The 14,478-nt window shown below is 38.5% G+C and overlaps 1 protein-coding gene across 1 annotated transcript in view; it reads right to left on the reverse strand.

The window, feature by feature from the left end:
* Positions 1–368: 368 nt before the first annotated feature.
* ADCYAP1R1 (ADCYAP receptor type I) overlaps positions 369–14,478 on the reverse strand; it is a 133,437-nt gene continuing 119,327 nt past the window's right edge. Inside the window, exons 14-16 of the mRNA XM_008502214.2 lie at positions 3,452–3,581; positions 3,176–3,217; positions 369–557 (exon numbers count right to left, since the gene is read on the reverse strand). Of these exons, the coding sequence (XP_008500436.2) occupies positions 369–557; positions 3,176–3,217; positions 3,452–3,581 (361 nt within the window). The remainder of the gene's footprint in view (positions 558–3,175; positions 3,218–3,451; positions 3,582–14,478) is intronic.

Here is a 14,478-nt window from a genome sequence, read left to right on the forward strand (position 1 = left end):
AGGAGAGGAGAGGAGAGGAGAGGAGAGGAGAGGAGAGGAGAGGAGAGGAGAGGAGAGGAGAGGAGAGGAGAGGAGAGGAGAGGAGAGGAGAGGAGAGGAGAGGAGAGGAGAGGAGAGGAGAGGAGAGGAGAGGAGAGGAGAGGAGAGGAGAGGAGAGGAGAGGAGAGGAGAGGAGAGGAGAGGAGAGGAGAGGAGAGGAGAGGAGAGGAGAGGAGAGGAGAAAGAAGAAAGGGAAAAGGGGAGAAAGGAGAAAGGAAAAACGAAACACGAAACGAAAGGGAGACCTACGCCACCACCAAAACTGTTTTGTTTCTTTTTGAGAGAGAGATGGGTTTTGGTTTGCTTGTAGATTTGTTTTCCTTAGCTGCTCATGTCACTAAATTCTCCGCATTTATGCTGGACATCCGAATCTGAGAGCTGCTCTTGCTCAGAATGGAGAGTTGTGTCCCCCCGTTCACTCCGCTGCTCGCTAGAGAAGGATGACGATGTTTGAAATCCACAGCAAAATACCGGTTGACTTTCCAGCTCCTCCATTTTCTCTTTATTTCTGATTGCACCTTTAGGGAGAAACTTCAAAAGGTCAATTTTTATGTACTTAGCCGCTCGAGGACATGCTGAAAAGTTATCAAGCTTAGAAAAAAAAAATCCCCATCATTTGAAAGAATAGCTTTTAAGATCATTGTTTACCTCCTCACTTCAGCAAAATCTCCATGTCTGAAAGAGGTCCAGGCATGCATTGGGAATAACAGCCTGGGTTATGAGTCTCTGACTTCAGAAAATTTAGGATTAACCTAGCATTGAAGACCTGCTCAACACTAACTCCAATAAGGTTCTTCAGCCAGCTTATTGGAAAAAAATTATCCTGGTTTCATAAGTGGATAGAACCAAATCTATAATAAGGAGTCAAAGAAAATGGCAACCAAAAGGCACTGGAAAGAAATTAAATAACCTGTCCACAATGGTAGCTTGTCTCTCACCTGCCATTAATGGATGCATGTCTGCTGAAAACTTTGTCTCCTGCTTTCAGACAACCTCTAAGAGGATCATAACCTTTGGATTCATATACATCTATGACATGTAATAGCTCCCCTGAGCTTTTTTGAGCAGGGATGGAATACACCTACTTAGAAGAGGCAGGAGAATCTTAACAAGAAGATTGGTTGACTTAGTGAATTTATGAACATCTGCATATCCCATCACCTCCAGTTTGTATGAACCAATGTGTGTAGTCTGGCCAGAGAACAGGAGAAACTGGAGCTCCGTGCCCAGTCAGCAAGTTTTAATGTTGTAGAAAACACTGAAACTCACATTCCCAGAAAACCACAATGGGTGGTTACATAATATTCTGGGAAGATAAGATAGGAAGAAGAGGAAGTGGAGTTGCACTTTATGTAAAACAGAAACTTGAATGTATGGAGGTGAGTTGAGGAGACCACAAAAGTTCTACAGAATTCTTTTGGATCAAGATTAGAGGAATTTTCACCAAGTGACACAGTGATGGTCTCAGAGGTCTTTTTGAACCAAAGCTGTTGTATGATAGATAACATTGTTGGGGTTGAGGTACAACTGAGCTCACTAAGACCAGTCAGCAGTAGGAGAACCCCCCTGGGTTTTAGAGGAGCCAGTCTGAATATGCTCAGGGGTTACCTAAATCCTAACCCTAAAGAGATTCCATGGCAAGCATCCATGGATGGAAAAGAAGCTTGTGAATGCTGAGAAGAAGGTTAAAGAACAGTCTCCTGGAAGCAAAGTCCATCCCCTACAAAGGGAAAGGAAAAAAGGCAGAACAAGTGACCAGTTGCCTCAACAATGAACTTTTGTTTGAAAGTAAAAAAACGTAAACCAAAGTATAGTAGCTGTGGAAAGACATCCAAATAGTCATTAAGGACTCCAAGAACCTCACTAGGATGTATAGAAATGTAGTCAGGAAAGCTAAGGTTCAGCTAGAACAGAAAATTACCAAAAATGTCAAGAACAAGAACGGGTATTTCAGATACATGAGCAGTAAAGAGAAGCACAGGGGAGACACAGGTCCATTGCTAAACAGCCCAGGGAAAGCATTCACTAAGAATACACACAAGGCAGAGATTCTCAGGATCTTCTTTGCCTCTGTCTTTACTGGCACAGCTGGACTCCAGGTCAAAGAATTAACTACAACCCATGTGCCAACCCAAGAGCAGTGGAGGAAGGGCTAATCTGTGGCCTCTTGCAGGGGCTCAACCAACATAAATTTAAGGGCTCAGATGGAATGTTGTTAAGAAAAGTGGTTGGCATTGTTTCAAGACTACTGTCTATATTATTTGAAAAGCAATGGACATCATGGGATATCCATGATGACTGGAAGAGAGCAAATGTCATAGCCATCTACAGAAAAGGCCCAAATAAGGCTCTGGTCCAGTCCATTCCATCCTGTCCTACTCTGTTGGCAAATCATCCCAGACTAACCTGCTTGTCTTCTACAACAAAAATATGGTCTTCTGTTGGCATGGGGAAAGCAGTGGATGCCATTTATCTGCACTTCAGCAAAGCATTTGATACTGTTTCCCACAACCTAGGCAAACTGGCAAGGTGTAGATTGGGTGGGAGGTCTGCAAGGTGGGTAGGAAGTTGGTTAACAGGCCATATTCAGAGGGGGGTGAATAATGTTTTTTACTCAGGCTGGCAGCCCATCACTTTTGGAGTCCTCCAGGGATTGATACTGGAATGAGCATGTTCAACATCTTCAAAAATGAGCTGGGTGATAGGATTGAAAGTATCCTCACCAAGTTGGCTGATGATACCAGTCTGGGTGGTGAGGTGGACATGTAAGAAGGGAGAACCACCTTACAAAGAGAACAGAACAAGCTGGAAGAGTAGGCTAGCTAGACCTGTATGAAGTTTAAGAATGGCAAGGACATTTTGGACCTGGGATGACATGGCCAAAGTACCCAGTACAGTCCCTACCTCTGCTAGGGAGCATAAATCTCAGCCATCATCTCTGGCAAAACCCAAGTTTTTGTTCAATAAAGACATCACACATCCTCTTTCTTTTGCTGAGGTATTGTGAGATTCAGCCTAAGGTATTAGGGAATATGGTAGATGGTGGGTTACAGTGAAGGATTAGAATAGCAGTTACTCCCACTAGGAAATGGGATGGGGGTGGTGGGTGGGTGAGGTTAAATATTGAAAGTCTTACCTCCCCATTCAAGAAACAATAAAGAACAGCAACAACAAATCCCTGGGTAGACGGGAGAGAAAAAAGTAATGTAATTCAAATATTTCAGTCAATGATAGAAAATAGCTGGAGTTCAAGCAAACAATCAAGCAAACAAGACCAAAATCCATGTCTAGAAAACATAGGCATAAATAAACACAGAGTCTGAGAGGTGTGCATGCAAAGTAGCATCAATGAACAGACTTTTTGGGGTTTTTTTTTCTTATTTAACAAAATCAGAATTCACTGAATAATCACCTGGAAAGATCCCAGTCCCAATTCAAACACTAGTCTCTCCCGCTTACTGACATTTTCAGGAGAAAAAGCAAACACCGTGTAGTGAATTCCAAACAAGGGGATAAGCAGCAGTGTGGAGCGAGCCAGTCTCCTGTTATAATAGAGTGAAAGAACTTTAATGCAGCCTTGTAATAAACAACTTGGGCTTTAATTAAAGAAGAAAACATGAAAAAGAAATATTGTGTTGCCTCCCTTTTGGGAAATACAGACACTCTATAATTATACGAACAAATATACAACATCCCCATTTGTTCCCAGACAGTGATTTCACACACATTGTAGTTTGCTCCCACTTCTTCACACTGCCACAATAATAGCACATTAGTAATGCTTAATACTCTGTCCTGTTATCTTAATTTGCATTAATAGAAGCAGGGATTTTTTTTTTTCTACTGTGCCAAACACGAGGAGGGTAATTTTGCTAAGGGATTCAGACTGCTACCATACCACAATAATAAACCTCTCACCCACTTGCTAAGTCCCAGTGGAGTGTTTGAAATAACTTCCGTGTGTGAATTTATTTCTGTATAGCATAGATTTCCAAAATGGCAAAATAAAAAGCCCTGTATGTCCTTGCACTCATGAGTATTTCTCAAGATCTTGATTTTGGTCTCATTTAAACTGTCAGAAACCTAAATCTAATTGCACTGTGTAACTGATTTCCATTGCATCAGAATAAAGAGGTTCTAGAGGGAAATCAGACCTAACAGATATAAACAAAAGGGCTAGAAATGGATGTGTGTACCTGTAAGCACTTAACTGAGAATGGATGAAATTCCCCAAAAAAACAGGGCTCCAGCCAGGATTTATGCATCAGTTTTGTTCAGTGTAATTTGCTGAACAAGCAGCCAAAAAGACTCAAGACAAAGTAAATGTTTATCTGAAAATGAGGTAATTGTTTTACTATAAGCAGAGTGGCCTAAAGTAACCTCCAGGACATTTTCAAAGGTGAAAAAATACGATTGATTTCCTACAAAGCAAGTTAAAGAGGTAGATGGAGGACAAAGAAAGTTAAAAAGCCATAGAGATTTTTGGAAGATCTGCATTTTTATTTTTAATCAAATGCTCCCACTGCTTAGATCTAGATGGCATATTGAAGACACATTTGCATTTGCTAATACATGCTCAACAATATCCCCAAAATGATGTGTTTGTCTTACTGAAAGCCAAGACTGAATTAATATATCTCTGTGTGAGCATATATTGTTATATCCAGCAGCAAACTGGAAATGGGACATCAGTTCATTGCTGGTGATCCTCAGTCATACTTTGTGCACTAGTGGTGATCAATACATCACAGCCCTTGCCTTGAGATTGTACAAGACACACCTGATTCTTTAGAGATGCACATCATCTCTCAAGACTTGGTGAAAGACCCCACAAACAGGACACAAACAAGAAATTCACAGTTCTTGTGATTTAGCAAGTTAAAAATTGGCTAAAAAGAAGAGGTACAGCCTTGGAAGAATTTGATGAAGAGAACACAGAGTCTTCGACTTTGGTGCTCTCTAGAAAAAGTAATTGCTAGAGGAGTGACCCAGTGTAATGGACTAAAAGATCTAGCAACATCCCTTCTAATCCTTTTTCTCAATGGACATGTGTTTAGATTAATGAAAAGGAGCAAGAACTTCATGGGAAAGATTGTAGAATGACAATATCTCAAAAAGCAAAAAAGGATGTAAAGAACATAAGTGTCTTAAATCAGCCATGGAATATAAAAAAATAAAATTAATGTAGTAAACTGGAAAAAGATTTATCATCTGTCAACATGTTACCCTTTATATTGAAAGCTAATGACATAAACAGGAAAAGGATAAATGTTATTTTTATTTAAAGGTCTGAATAGAATTATCTGTTAGTATGCTGCATCACAGTCATAGGAGATTAATTTTGTGGAAAGTGGAGAAGAAAACATTTTCTATTATCAGTTTTCTGGCATTAATTACATCTGATTAATCTTACAATTAGCTTGTAGGATCTTGAAATATAATGTCATTATCAATTGATTGGATATACTCTCTTCAATTTTGTTCTAAAAGGTACTTGAAATGTAAGAACACATTCTGATGATTAAGATCTATAAAGAGGAAAAGATTTTAATGATAAGAAAAGTTAGAGAGATACTAATGGCTGTATGGATGATGATGATGAATTGTATTTTTTCAAGAGTATTAGGCAGAAAGGATTACCTGCAAAACATGTAAGTTTGTGTGCAATGGTGAAATGAAGTCATCTAGCTCAAAAAAGCCATGGAAACTTATAAAAGATTTGACAGATGACACTGTGTCCTATTAAGATAAAGTTAAAATGCAGAATAACTTTTACTCTTGCAAAGAGCCCTCATTCTAGAGGTTCTCACCACCCAACTTTTTTGAGACAAAATATCAGAGACTGTCAAAAGAATAAAAAGAACTACAAAACCCTTAGCCTTTGAAGGAAGTCTGCATAGTTTTCTTTTGCTACCTATGTCTGCTTCTTCAAAGTGAGATAACTGTCTGGGTTTTGGTGAAATTAATTTGATCCAATATAAACTTTTGCATCATGGTCTGTGGTAGTCATGTATAACATTGATCTCACCAAGGTCTGGACCTCCATCCTATAGATATCTGTGATTATCTGAAATTATCAACATAATAACCCTAAAGCTGATGCAGAGAAAATGCACTTTAAGGCACAGTTCTTAGGGGGCCTCTTTCAGAGGAGGTGACTTCCATTGTAAACCCCATGGGTACATACTGAATGCATCTATTAATGGATATATTGACTAGCTTAAAGTTATGACATATTTGAAATGCTGGCATCTGTTTTGAGTTAAATTAATTCCACATCTACATTCCCTTTACTGCCAACAATGAGCAACAGGCCCTGAGTCACAGGGAAGAATCATCTGTCCCTAAGGAGTTCCTGATCATACCCTAGAGTCTCTCAATTGACTACAAAGGGAAAATGAGTTTGACATATAAATTGTGACATTGTTGCCTTGTAAAATTTAGATGAGAGGAATCCCATCTCTTTGGCCATAACTCAGTGATGAATATGTACAGAAATAATAACTATATTTCAAGTAGAAGGGTAAAAAACAAACCATAAAGATGTCACTAGTGATAAAAACATAGCTTGTATTTAACAAACTGAAGTGTCTGTTCTATCAAAAGGATGCTAAACATAACTAACATGTGACTTTCAGGAACCTCAGTAGTCTTCCTGGCAGTTATGTGTCTTTTCCAGAAGCTTAATTACATCTCTAGGATCATTTTCAAAGACCTGAGGTAACACCTAATCACAGGAATTAATTAAAGCCTTTTAATTTTCTCAGGCACAAACCAGACTAAAGAACTGAAAATCAGTAAAAGCTTAAAGAGACTTTCACATCTTGAAATAAACAACAAAGAGGATTTAATTATGATTATTGGAGGTGTACTGAGTTTTTCTGGGCTTCTGTTTAGGCTGAATTTTTCTTGCCCTTGATGAGGTAGAGACAATTGTCAATCTGCCATCTTTCTGAAATGCTGCACCTACTTCATGTGACATTTCTTGATCTTCAGAGACCCAACATAAAGTTTACATTGAATTAGGTTTTAGACAAAGTAATAAATTTTGTCTAAAACACATCTTAAGTGTAGGTCCCAGTTTTACCTAACTTATCAAACTTCAAGCTTCTTTCAGTGCAGAAGGTGAAACTGCTGACTGCTCTCCTCCATCTCTTCTGCCTGCTTTTGCACAAGGTCAGTCTGGTGACTAAATCTTTTGAACATCTTCTTTGGTGTGTTTCTTAAGACTTCATGAAATCCTTTATTTTCATGTTTTAAATGTTTTGTTGGGGTTTTTTTTAGGTGTAGTTTTGGTTTTGTTCTGGTTTTTTCCAGCTAACAAACAAAAAAATCTGTACTGTAAGTTACCAAACAACCTGTTTTCCTAATGGTATTAAAGCTAAATACTGAGTATTCTTCAGCAAGATGCTGGACTATTGGATCCATGTGGCAGGACATTTCTGAGTGTGTTAATTTGCACTCAAGTCTGCTGTGAAATTCAGGGGCAAGTTCATCAGGAAACGTGGTATGAAAGCTCTCTGAAAGGTAACCTCATCTAAACAAACCCTGTGGGCTTTTAGTAGAAGTAACAGAGAGTGAGGTACTCCATGGAAAAGTGATTATTTCACATATCTCCAGACTGAATGGCATGGAGTTACTTTTTTAGATACCTCACTCTTCGTAGGCAAATCTTCTGATATGATACCCAATGTATTGCTTTAGGTATTGTTAACTTTAGCTTTTTACCTCAGCCCTGGGTGTATGTTAGCAAAATTTCACTCAGTTCAATGGACCTGAGTTGTTTTACACCAGCTGAGAGTCTGATTCACTCAGTCCTGCCCTGTCTTTGCTGTTCTACCTGATTTTCAGGTGAATTATTTGCTCTCATTATGACCAGAGCTCACCTCTTTGCTGTATAATAAAGAGTAACTATTAATAGTTTCTACACAGACACTACCCAAACCCATCAATAGCAACAATGATAATTAAATATTTTACAAAATAACCTTAAAATCCTTGATCGTGGTTCATCAGCAAAAGCACAGAACAACCAAAAACTCTACATGCAACAAGAACTTAATGAATGCTTGCTCTTTGGTTTACTACCCCTCTTGCTAAAAACCATTCAATTACTTGCAACATGCGTCATACAAAACACAGTAATGTCACAGGATTGCATACACTTACAGGGTAATGGTTGATAGTTCTGACATCTTGCAAGAGTGCTGGTTAGCCCTCTTAGGCTTACAGTAGCATTTCTGAACGCAGCTGCTAAATATGACAAGATTAGCATTTTTTTCAGCATATTGTGAACAGGCCAAGGTAGGTCACTTTCAACACATTTCATGAGACACGTCACAAAGATGGAAAGCTGACATGACAGAATGAAATTACAGCACAAACCAGCTGCTCGACTGAAGCAAAAAAAAAAATAAAATAAAAGGAAATGCAAAAGCACTGGCTGTTGCTGGCAGTTGTGATGAGACAAACCAAGGACTGAACAACCTGGGGGCAGGCGGGCAGCGTTAGGCATCCAAAATACATCCGGCCTTTGAAGTCTTTGTGCAGGGCACAGAGGGTAACAAAACAAGAGAGTAAATGAAAGTTGACTGCACGCTTGTGGAGGACAATCAAATAGGAACATAAATTTGTAGGATGGATGGAGGTCAGTCTAAAATGAAGTTGGATCAGATGTTTCTTATTTTCACCCATCAGCACCCGAGGGTAGTGGGGATGCTTTCTTTTTAGTGAAGTGCACTTGTAAGGATAGCAAAGCACTCTTTTTGCCCACCTTCCTTAATGCATGGGAAGGGGAGTACAATATGGAAACTATATGTCTGACTGGTGATTCTAAGGTACTATTTAAATTCCAAGGTACTATTTAGTTTTTGTCACACACACCATGGCAGGTGTTGTCATAAAGCAGCATATATATATACTATGGATACCATGATCTCTACATGTTGTGCTATAGAAAGAGCTACTATGGAGAATGGGATGTGTATGTTTATAACTAGTTAGTGAGAGGCTAATTCAAACCACCTGTCAAGAAGGTTAATCTGAAACAACATGGGAAGGCATTCTGAGGGATAGGGATTTCCTATCTGTTATGGTTGGGTGAAAAACATGAGGATTGAAAATAGTAATTTCTTGTTGACTTTTGAGGGGAAGTTGTTTTGTTTTGCTTTGTGTTCAACACATGGTTTTTGCTGGGATTTACCTCAGGGAAATGTTTACAGTATAGATGTGGAAGTAGCATTAGAGAGAACAAGTAGTCCAGAGAGAAATTGAGACTCAATGGTCAGAATACATCTGACTTATTTTATATGTCTGCTTAAGTATGGGATGAACAGCACACCGAATATCAACTTTATTCAAACAAATCAAACTCTGTTTCTCTTGTCCTGCTAATATTCATGGTCTAAGAATTGTGTTCACCTAGCCATAGATAGATCCAGTTTATAAGATGAACAGTAAAATAGAATAAACTGAAAACAGATTAAACATCTTGCAACTATTAGCTCCTTTAAAATAATCCCATTTACTAGATTTTTAAATTTATTTTGTTATGTTATCTTTTGGGTAATCCAGACTGACAACTGCATTGTTATTAAAGATTATTAATAAGGGATGGAAAAAATAAAGTATCGTAGCATGTAAACACCCAGCCAATAGGATTGGTAATCATGTTTCAACTTGCAAAATTAATCTTATTTCTCTGATAGTGCTAAGGAAATAAATACTAAAATAACTGTTCCTTTTAGAGGATCACTTTTGTGATAGAACTTTGCACCACCTCTGTTTTGCATTAGTTGTCAGCAAAGACCGATCAAAAATAAGGAAGGAAGTTTTAGAGATTCATTTTTTTTGGTATGCAGTTACCAAAACTGTGGTATTTTGAGTGGATTTTGAGTGTCTCCTTAATTTTTTGACCACCTGATCCAAAACACATTTTCAGACCAATTTTTACCATAAGAGGTTTGCTCAGCATGTGTTGGAAATCAGTGCTTGTGAAGGCAGTTGCGGGTACATAACCTAAAAGTGAAACATCTAAAGATCAATAACCAGTTTGAGAGTTATTTAAGGGGTATTGTAAGGGATTGTGGTTTTCAAGGATGTGCTCAATGTTGCTGTGGTAAAGTTAAGAAAAAAAAATCCCCACCCATGTTTCCTTCACTGCTTATGCCCTGTTTTGTTTGGCAGGAATTGATTTTCATTCTAGGTTTCCCTGGGGAGTAGAAATAATGTGACGGGATATGATATTTGCTAGAAATACAAAAAAGGACAGATTTGATTTTGAAAATTGCATCTAAGAATTAACTGCTGCTCCCTACCCAATGAGAGGATGTTTACACGTGGGCTTCTGAGGGAAGACTTTGCTACTGTTTCTTAGGAAAACATTAAAATTTTAGTGCTGTTAGAACTTTTTCAACCATCCTATATAATTTGGGTAGAATCATCTCTCATGTTAAAGATTGTAAAGTGACCCAAAGTCAGAATCAACAGAAGTTTGGGGTTTTTTTTTCTTTCTTTTGTCACCCCCTGCATTTTATTTCAAATTATTATGTATGTATCTGCTTGGTTTTTATTATCGAAGTAGAAACATTGATGGAAAGAAAGAAAGTGAGAAGAGACAGAAGAGGCAGGAACCAGAAAGAAATGGGAAAGAGTGAAAAACAGCAAAATAAGAGAAAATTAATATAAATAAGATTATGGGTGTCAAAACACTACACGAATTAGAGCAGGATCCTCAGATCTCTGAAGGCACACACAGAACGGAGTCGGTCACATCTAACTATGTGTATCTAAGACAAATTTCAACTGAACCATCACCTCGAATTGACTCAGTCATGGAAAGAAACGGGCACTTCCAGAGGCTGAGCTGACCTGTGTAACAGAGGGGTCTAAGACATAAAGGGATGCAATTTCTGATGGAGGTGCCCTGGTCTCCCAGTTGGACCATAGACAACAACTACACTGCTGAGATTAAATACGAGACTTTAGACAGCTAAAGGCAAACAAGCTGAGTCTCACCGCATGGGTCCTGTGCATGGACTGCAGCTGCATCTGGGAGGAAGAGGGAGGGTGCTAGGGTGGAAGGGGAAAGAAAAAGTTAAACATTCCCAGGGTTAAATGAGTGATGTATGATGTGGCTGAAGACCATCTGGACACCTTGACGTCTGGCGAGTGAATGCAAATGAGAGAGTACACAGATTGGAGGCAAATTTGAGGCAGTTTGAAAGGTTTTGTGAGTTTCTCAGAGGTGCTCAAGAGAAATAAAATAAGCATGGTGGTTCAGGGGAATGAAGTTATGCTCTATTCCCAAGGTCATGTAAGTTCATAATGAAAAGGATCAGGGTTCTGGGTTTAGGTTACTACTAGCACACAAGGAGTGACAGTTTCTGGGTTGTCTCTGAATATGCTGAAGAAGAATCCTCTGGGAAACACAATAAAGGTAGATTTGATTCATGCAAATTGCAACTGTGCCTCATTAAGAATCTTTGTGCACCCTGCTCAAGTGATTCTGTGTAACCTCACTACAAATAGGATTGGCAACCATGTAGAAGAAGGAATGTAGAAACAAATCAATGAAATTAATACTGAAATTAATACTGAAAATACAGTAAAACAGCCAAAAGGGAAAGGAAAAGGATTGTATGGGAGAGAGAGAAAAAAACTGAAAAATTGAGCCATTCCATCTCTTATTTATGCTACATGCCTACTTACCTACAGCAATTTTAAAAAGTTGGGGGCCTTCTTTTCCTTGCTACTCAGTAGCTACAGATTCCCCAAATCTAGGCTTCTTTCCTGAACAAAACACTACATTTACAAAAATCCTGGACCCACTGAGCAGATGGGAACAGTTTGGAAAATGGAATTTGTTCCATGAGCAGGAAACAGACAGCACAACTCCATCCTGCCATGGTGACTGTGGGTCCTGATCCCCTGAGCTCAAGGAGATGGATTCACCCCTTTCATTCAGACACAGAATAAGCACAGGTGCTTTTCAGCAAAGTTGTTACTTGATTCCATCTCCTCTCATTTTGGAAGTTAGTAAAATAAGTCGATGCCTTTTATCTCATTGTCCCATGTTAGCTTTACAGTCAGTGGTGAGAAACAGACCATAAAGTGAGATTTATCTGACTGATTTTAAACAGCTTCTCTGAAGTGATATACATTATACCAAGGATTTTATTCTCTGCACTGGGTAGAGCTCTACTGACTCAGCTGGAAGGAACCCAGCATATTTATTTTATGAAATCTGCTGGAACTCATGCTGCCTTGCTAAAAGTACAACCATTTCTGTGCTCTTCATAAAAAAAAAAAAAAATAAAATAAAGGAAGTTTTTTTTCAATTGAAAACAATTTGAAAACTCTTCATCCAGTCACCTTTACCCAAAGTCTTTGTCCTGTTACCTCCAGCTCTACTTTTTACTAGTAACACCACCAAATAAAAACCACTTTTTCCTGACTTCTCTAAGGGGTCTGAGGTATTCCAAGGTCATCTTCTAATGCCTGGGAATAAGCTAAAAACAAATTTATAAAAAAAAACAAAAAGAGAAAGTGTGAAGTCTCCTTGACAGTCCTTGTCCAAAACACATCAAAATGAGTTCACTTTAGTGGGTGGTAGTAGTAGTCTTCATTCATCTGACTTTTTAATCTCTACTTCTTTTAAGGATCTTGATTAATTCAACATGTGAGAGGGTACCTTTGTTTCTATTTGCTGTTTTGGGAATTTGTTTTACACAGATCAGTGATTTTTATTTCCCAGTAGTTTGGAGGAACATAAAGAAGATTTGACTTTTTTGTGTCTCTGTACTTATGAAGTCAATGAACCTCAAGCTAAAACCTAGCATGGATGTATGAAATTTCACAAGGGTCTCCTACATATTTCAAAACTCCCACATCATAGAGAACACTGAGTGTCCTCTATATATTTCACATGACTGTACTTTTAATTACACCAAAGTTATATTTAATGCTTTGTATATGAAAGCTATCATGGTATTTACAGCAATAATTTGGCATAGAACAGTCTGTCCGAGAGGAAGCCTCTAACACCTCTCCAGAAGCTGAGGCTCATTACTGCTTGAAAAACTATGGCTATGGCTGAAAATGAATGTTTAGCAAATCTGAATTTGAACTGAAAAATTTTTTGCCCAATAATTTTGACATTTGCAGAGAAATGAGGCTTGAAGATGAAACAGAATGGTCAAAGAGAGCCAAAAATCATCTCTGCACTGATCATTCTTGACTTTGTTAACTTCTGTAGGGTGGACATACAGGGATGGAGAAAGCCCTTGTTATAGTTAGAGTTCTAATAATGGAGAGAGCTGAGTATTCAGCTGTGCTCTAGAGAAGAAAGCTAGCAGTAGAATTTGTCCATCAAAACCAGTCTTTAAATTAACTGTAGAGTCAAGATTACATGTCTTAATCATTATTTCCCCAGTGCTAATTCTGGAGATCCTGTTTTAAAAAGCTAAATTGTTCTCACTGACTCCAGAGCATGGACTGATGTCATGCATTAGGGAATAATTCTGATGGAGGTCCAATAACATAACTAGAGTAGAAGACAACCTCATGTTTAGTGAGGAAAGTGTGCCACACCAAATGAGATTTTTATATGGTTTGGAATATTGGCTTACTGCTTGAAATGCACAATATGTATATCCCAATCCAGTCAGAAAATATCTGAGAGTGTGATGAGCTCATTGTCATTAAACAAATGAACAAAATCCAGAGTATTTATTGTCACAATCTGGCACAAGATGTGGATGTTCAAGCATTAGAGACAGGACTTAGCCCAGTCAGCTGGCAGAGCTCAACTTTGGTGCAGCTACACTGATTTTCTATTAACTGCAGCTCTGAAGTTCCAACCCATTTCTACAACCATCCTTATTGAAAAAAAAGGTCTGGGCTTACAGACATTCAAGCAGCTGAACAACTCCAATATTTTCCCTGAAAATACAAATGAGGATTTGCAGTCTGGAATCTCCCAGTGATGGTTACAGGTACACAGCAGATGAAGTAGAAAGACAAAGATGTCAACCATATGCACAGCTTTGGGTTAGTCCAGTATACATTTTTTTAAACCACCTTCATTGAGACTATATTAATTGTTAAGCCATTAAAAGGTGTTGGCCTTTGAGGGTGTACTTGGACAATCCAAGGCAGGCAAAATTTGTTCCTAGGTAGAGTTAACCCAATTTGTACCACACAGTTCCTTTCGTGCTTGGCATTAATTACAAGATCATCATCAGAAATCCAGCCTTCCAGATCAAAAAACTTTCTGCACTATGACAGTACCATCTTTCTTGCCCCTTCCATACCTCAGGCTGTAAGGACTATGTACTTGATGGAGAACATCCTAATAAATCCTCAGATGTAAAACTAGAACCACTGGGTGTGAAGTGTGTTCGTCACTGAAGTGAGACACAAGAAACTGATGGCAAGGAG

The sequence above is a fragment of the Calypte anna genome, chromosome 2 (assembly GCF_003957555.1).
Source record: "Calypte anna isolate BGI_N300 chromosome 2, bCalAnn1_v1.p, whole genome shotgun sequence".
Lineage (NCBI taxonomy): Eukaryota > Metazoa > Chordata > Aves > Apodiformes > Trochilidae > Calypte > Calypte anna.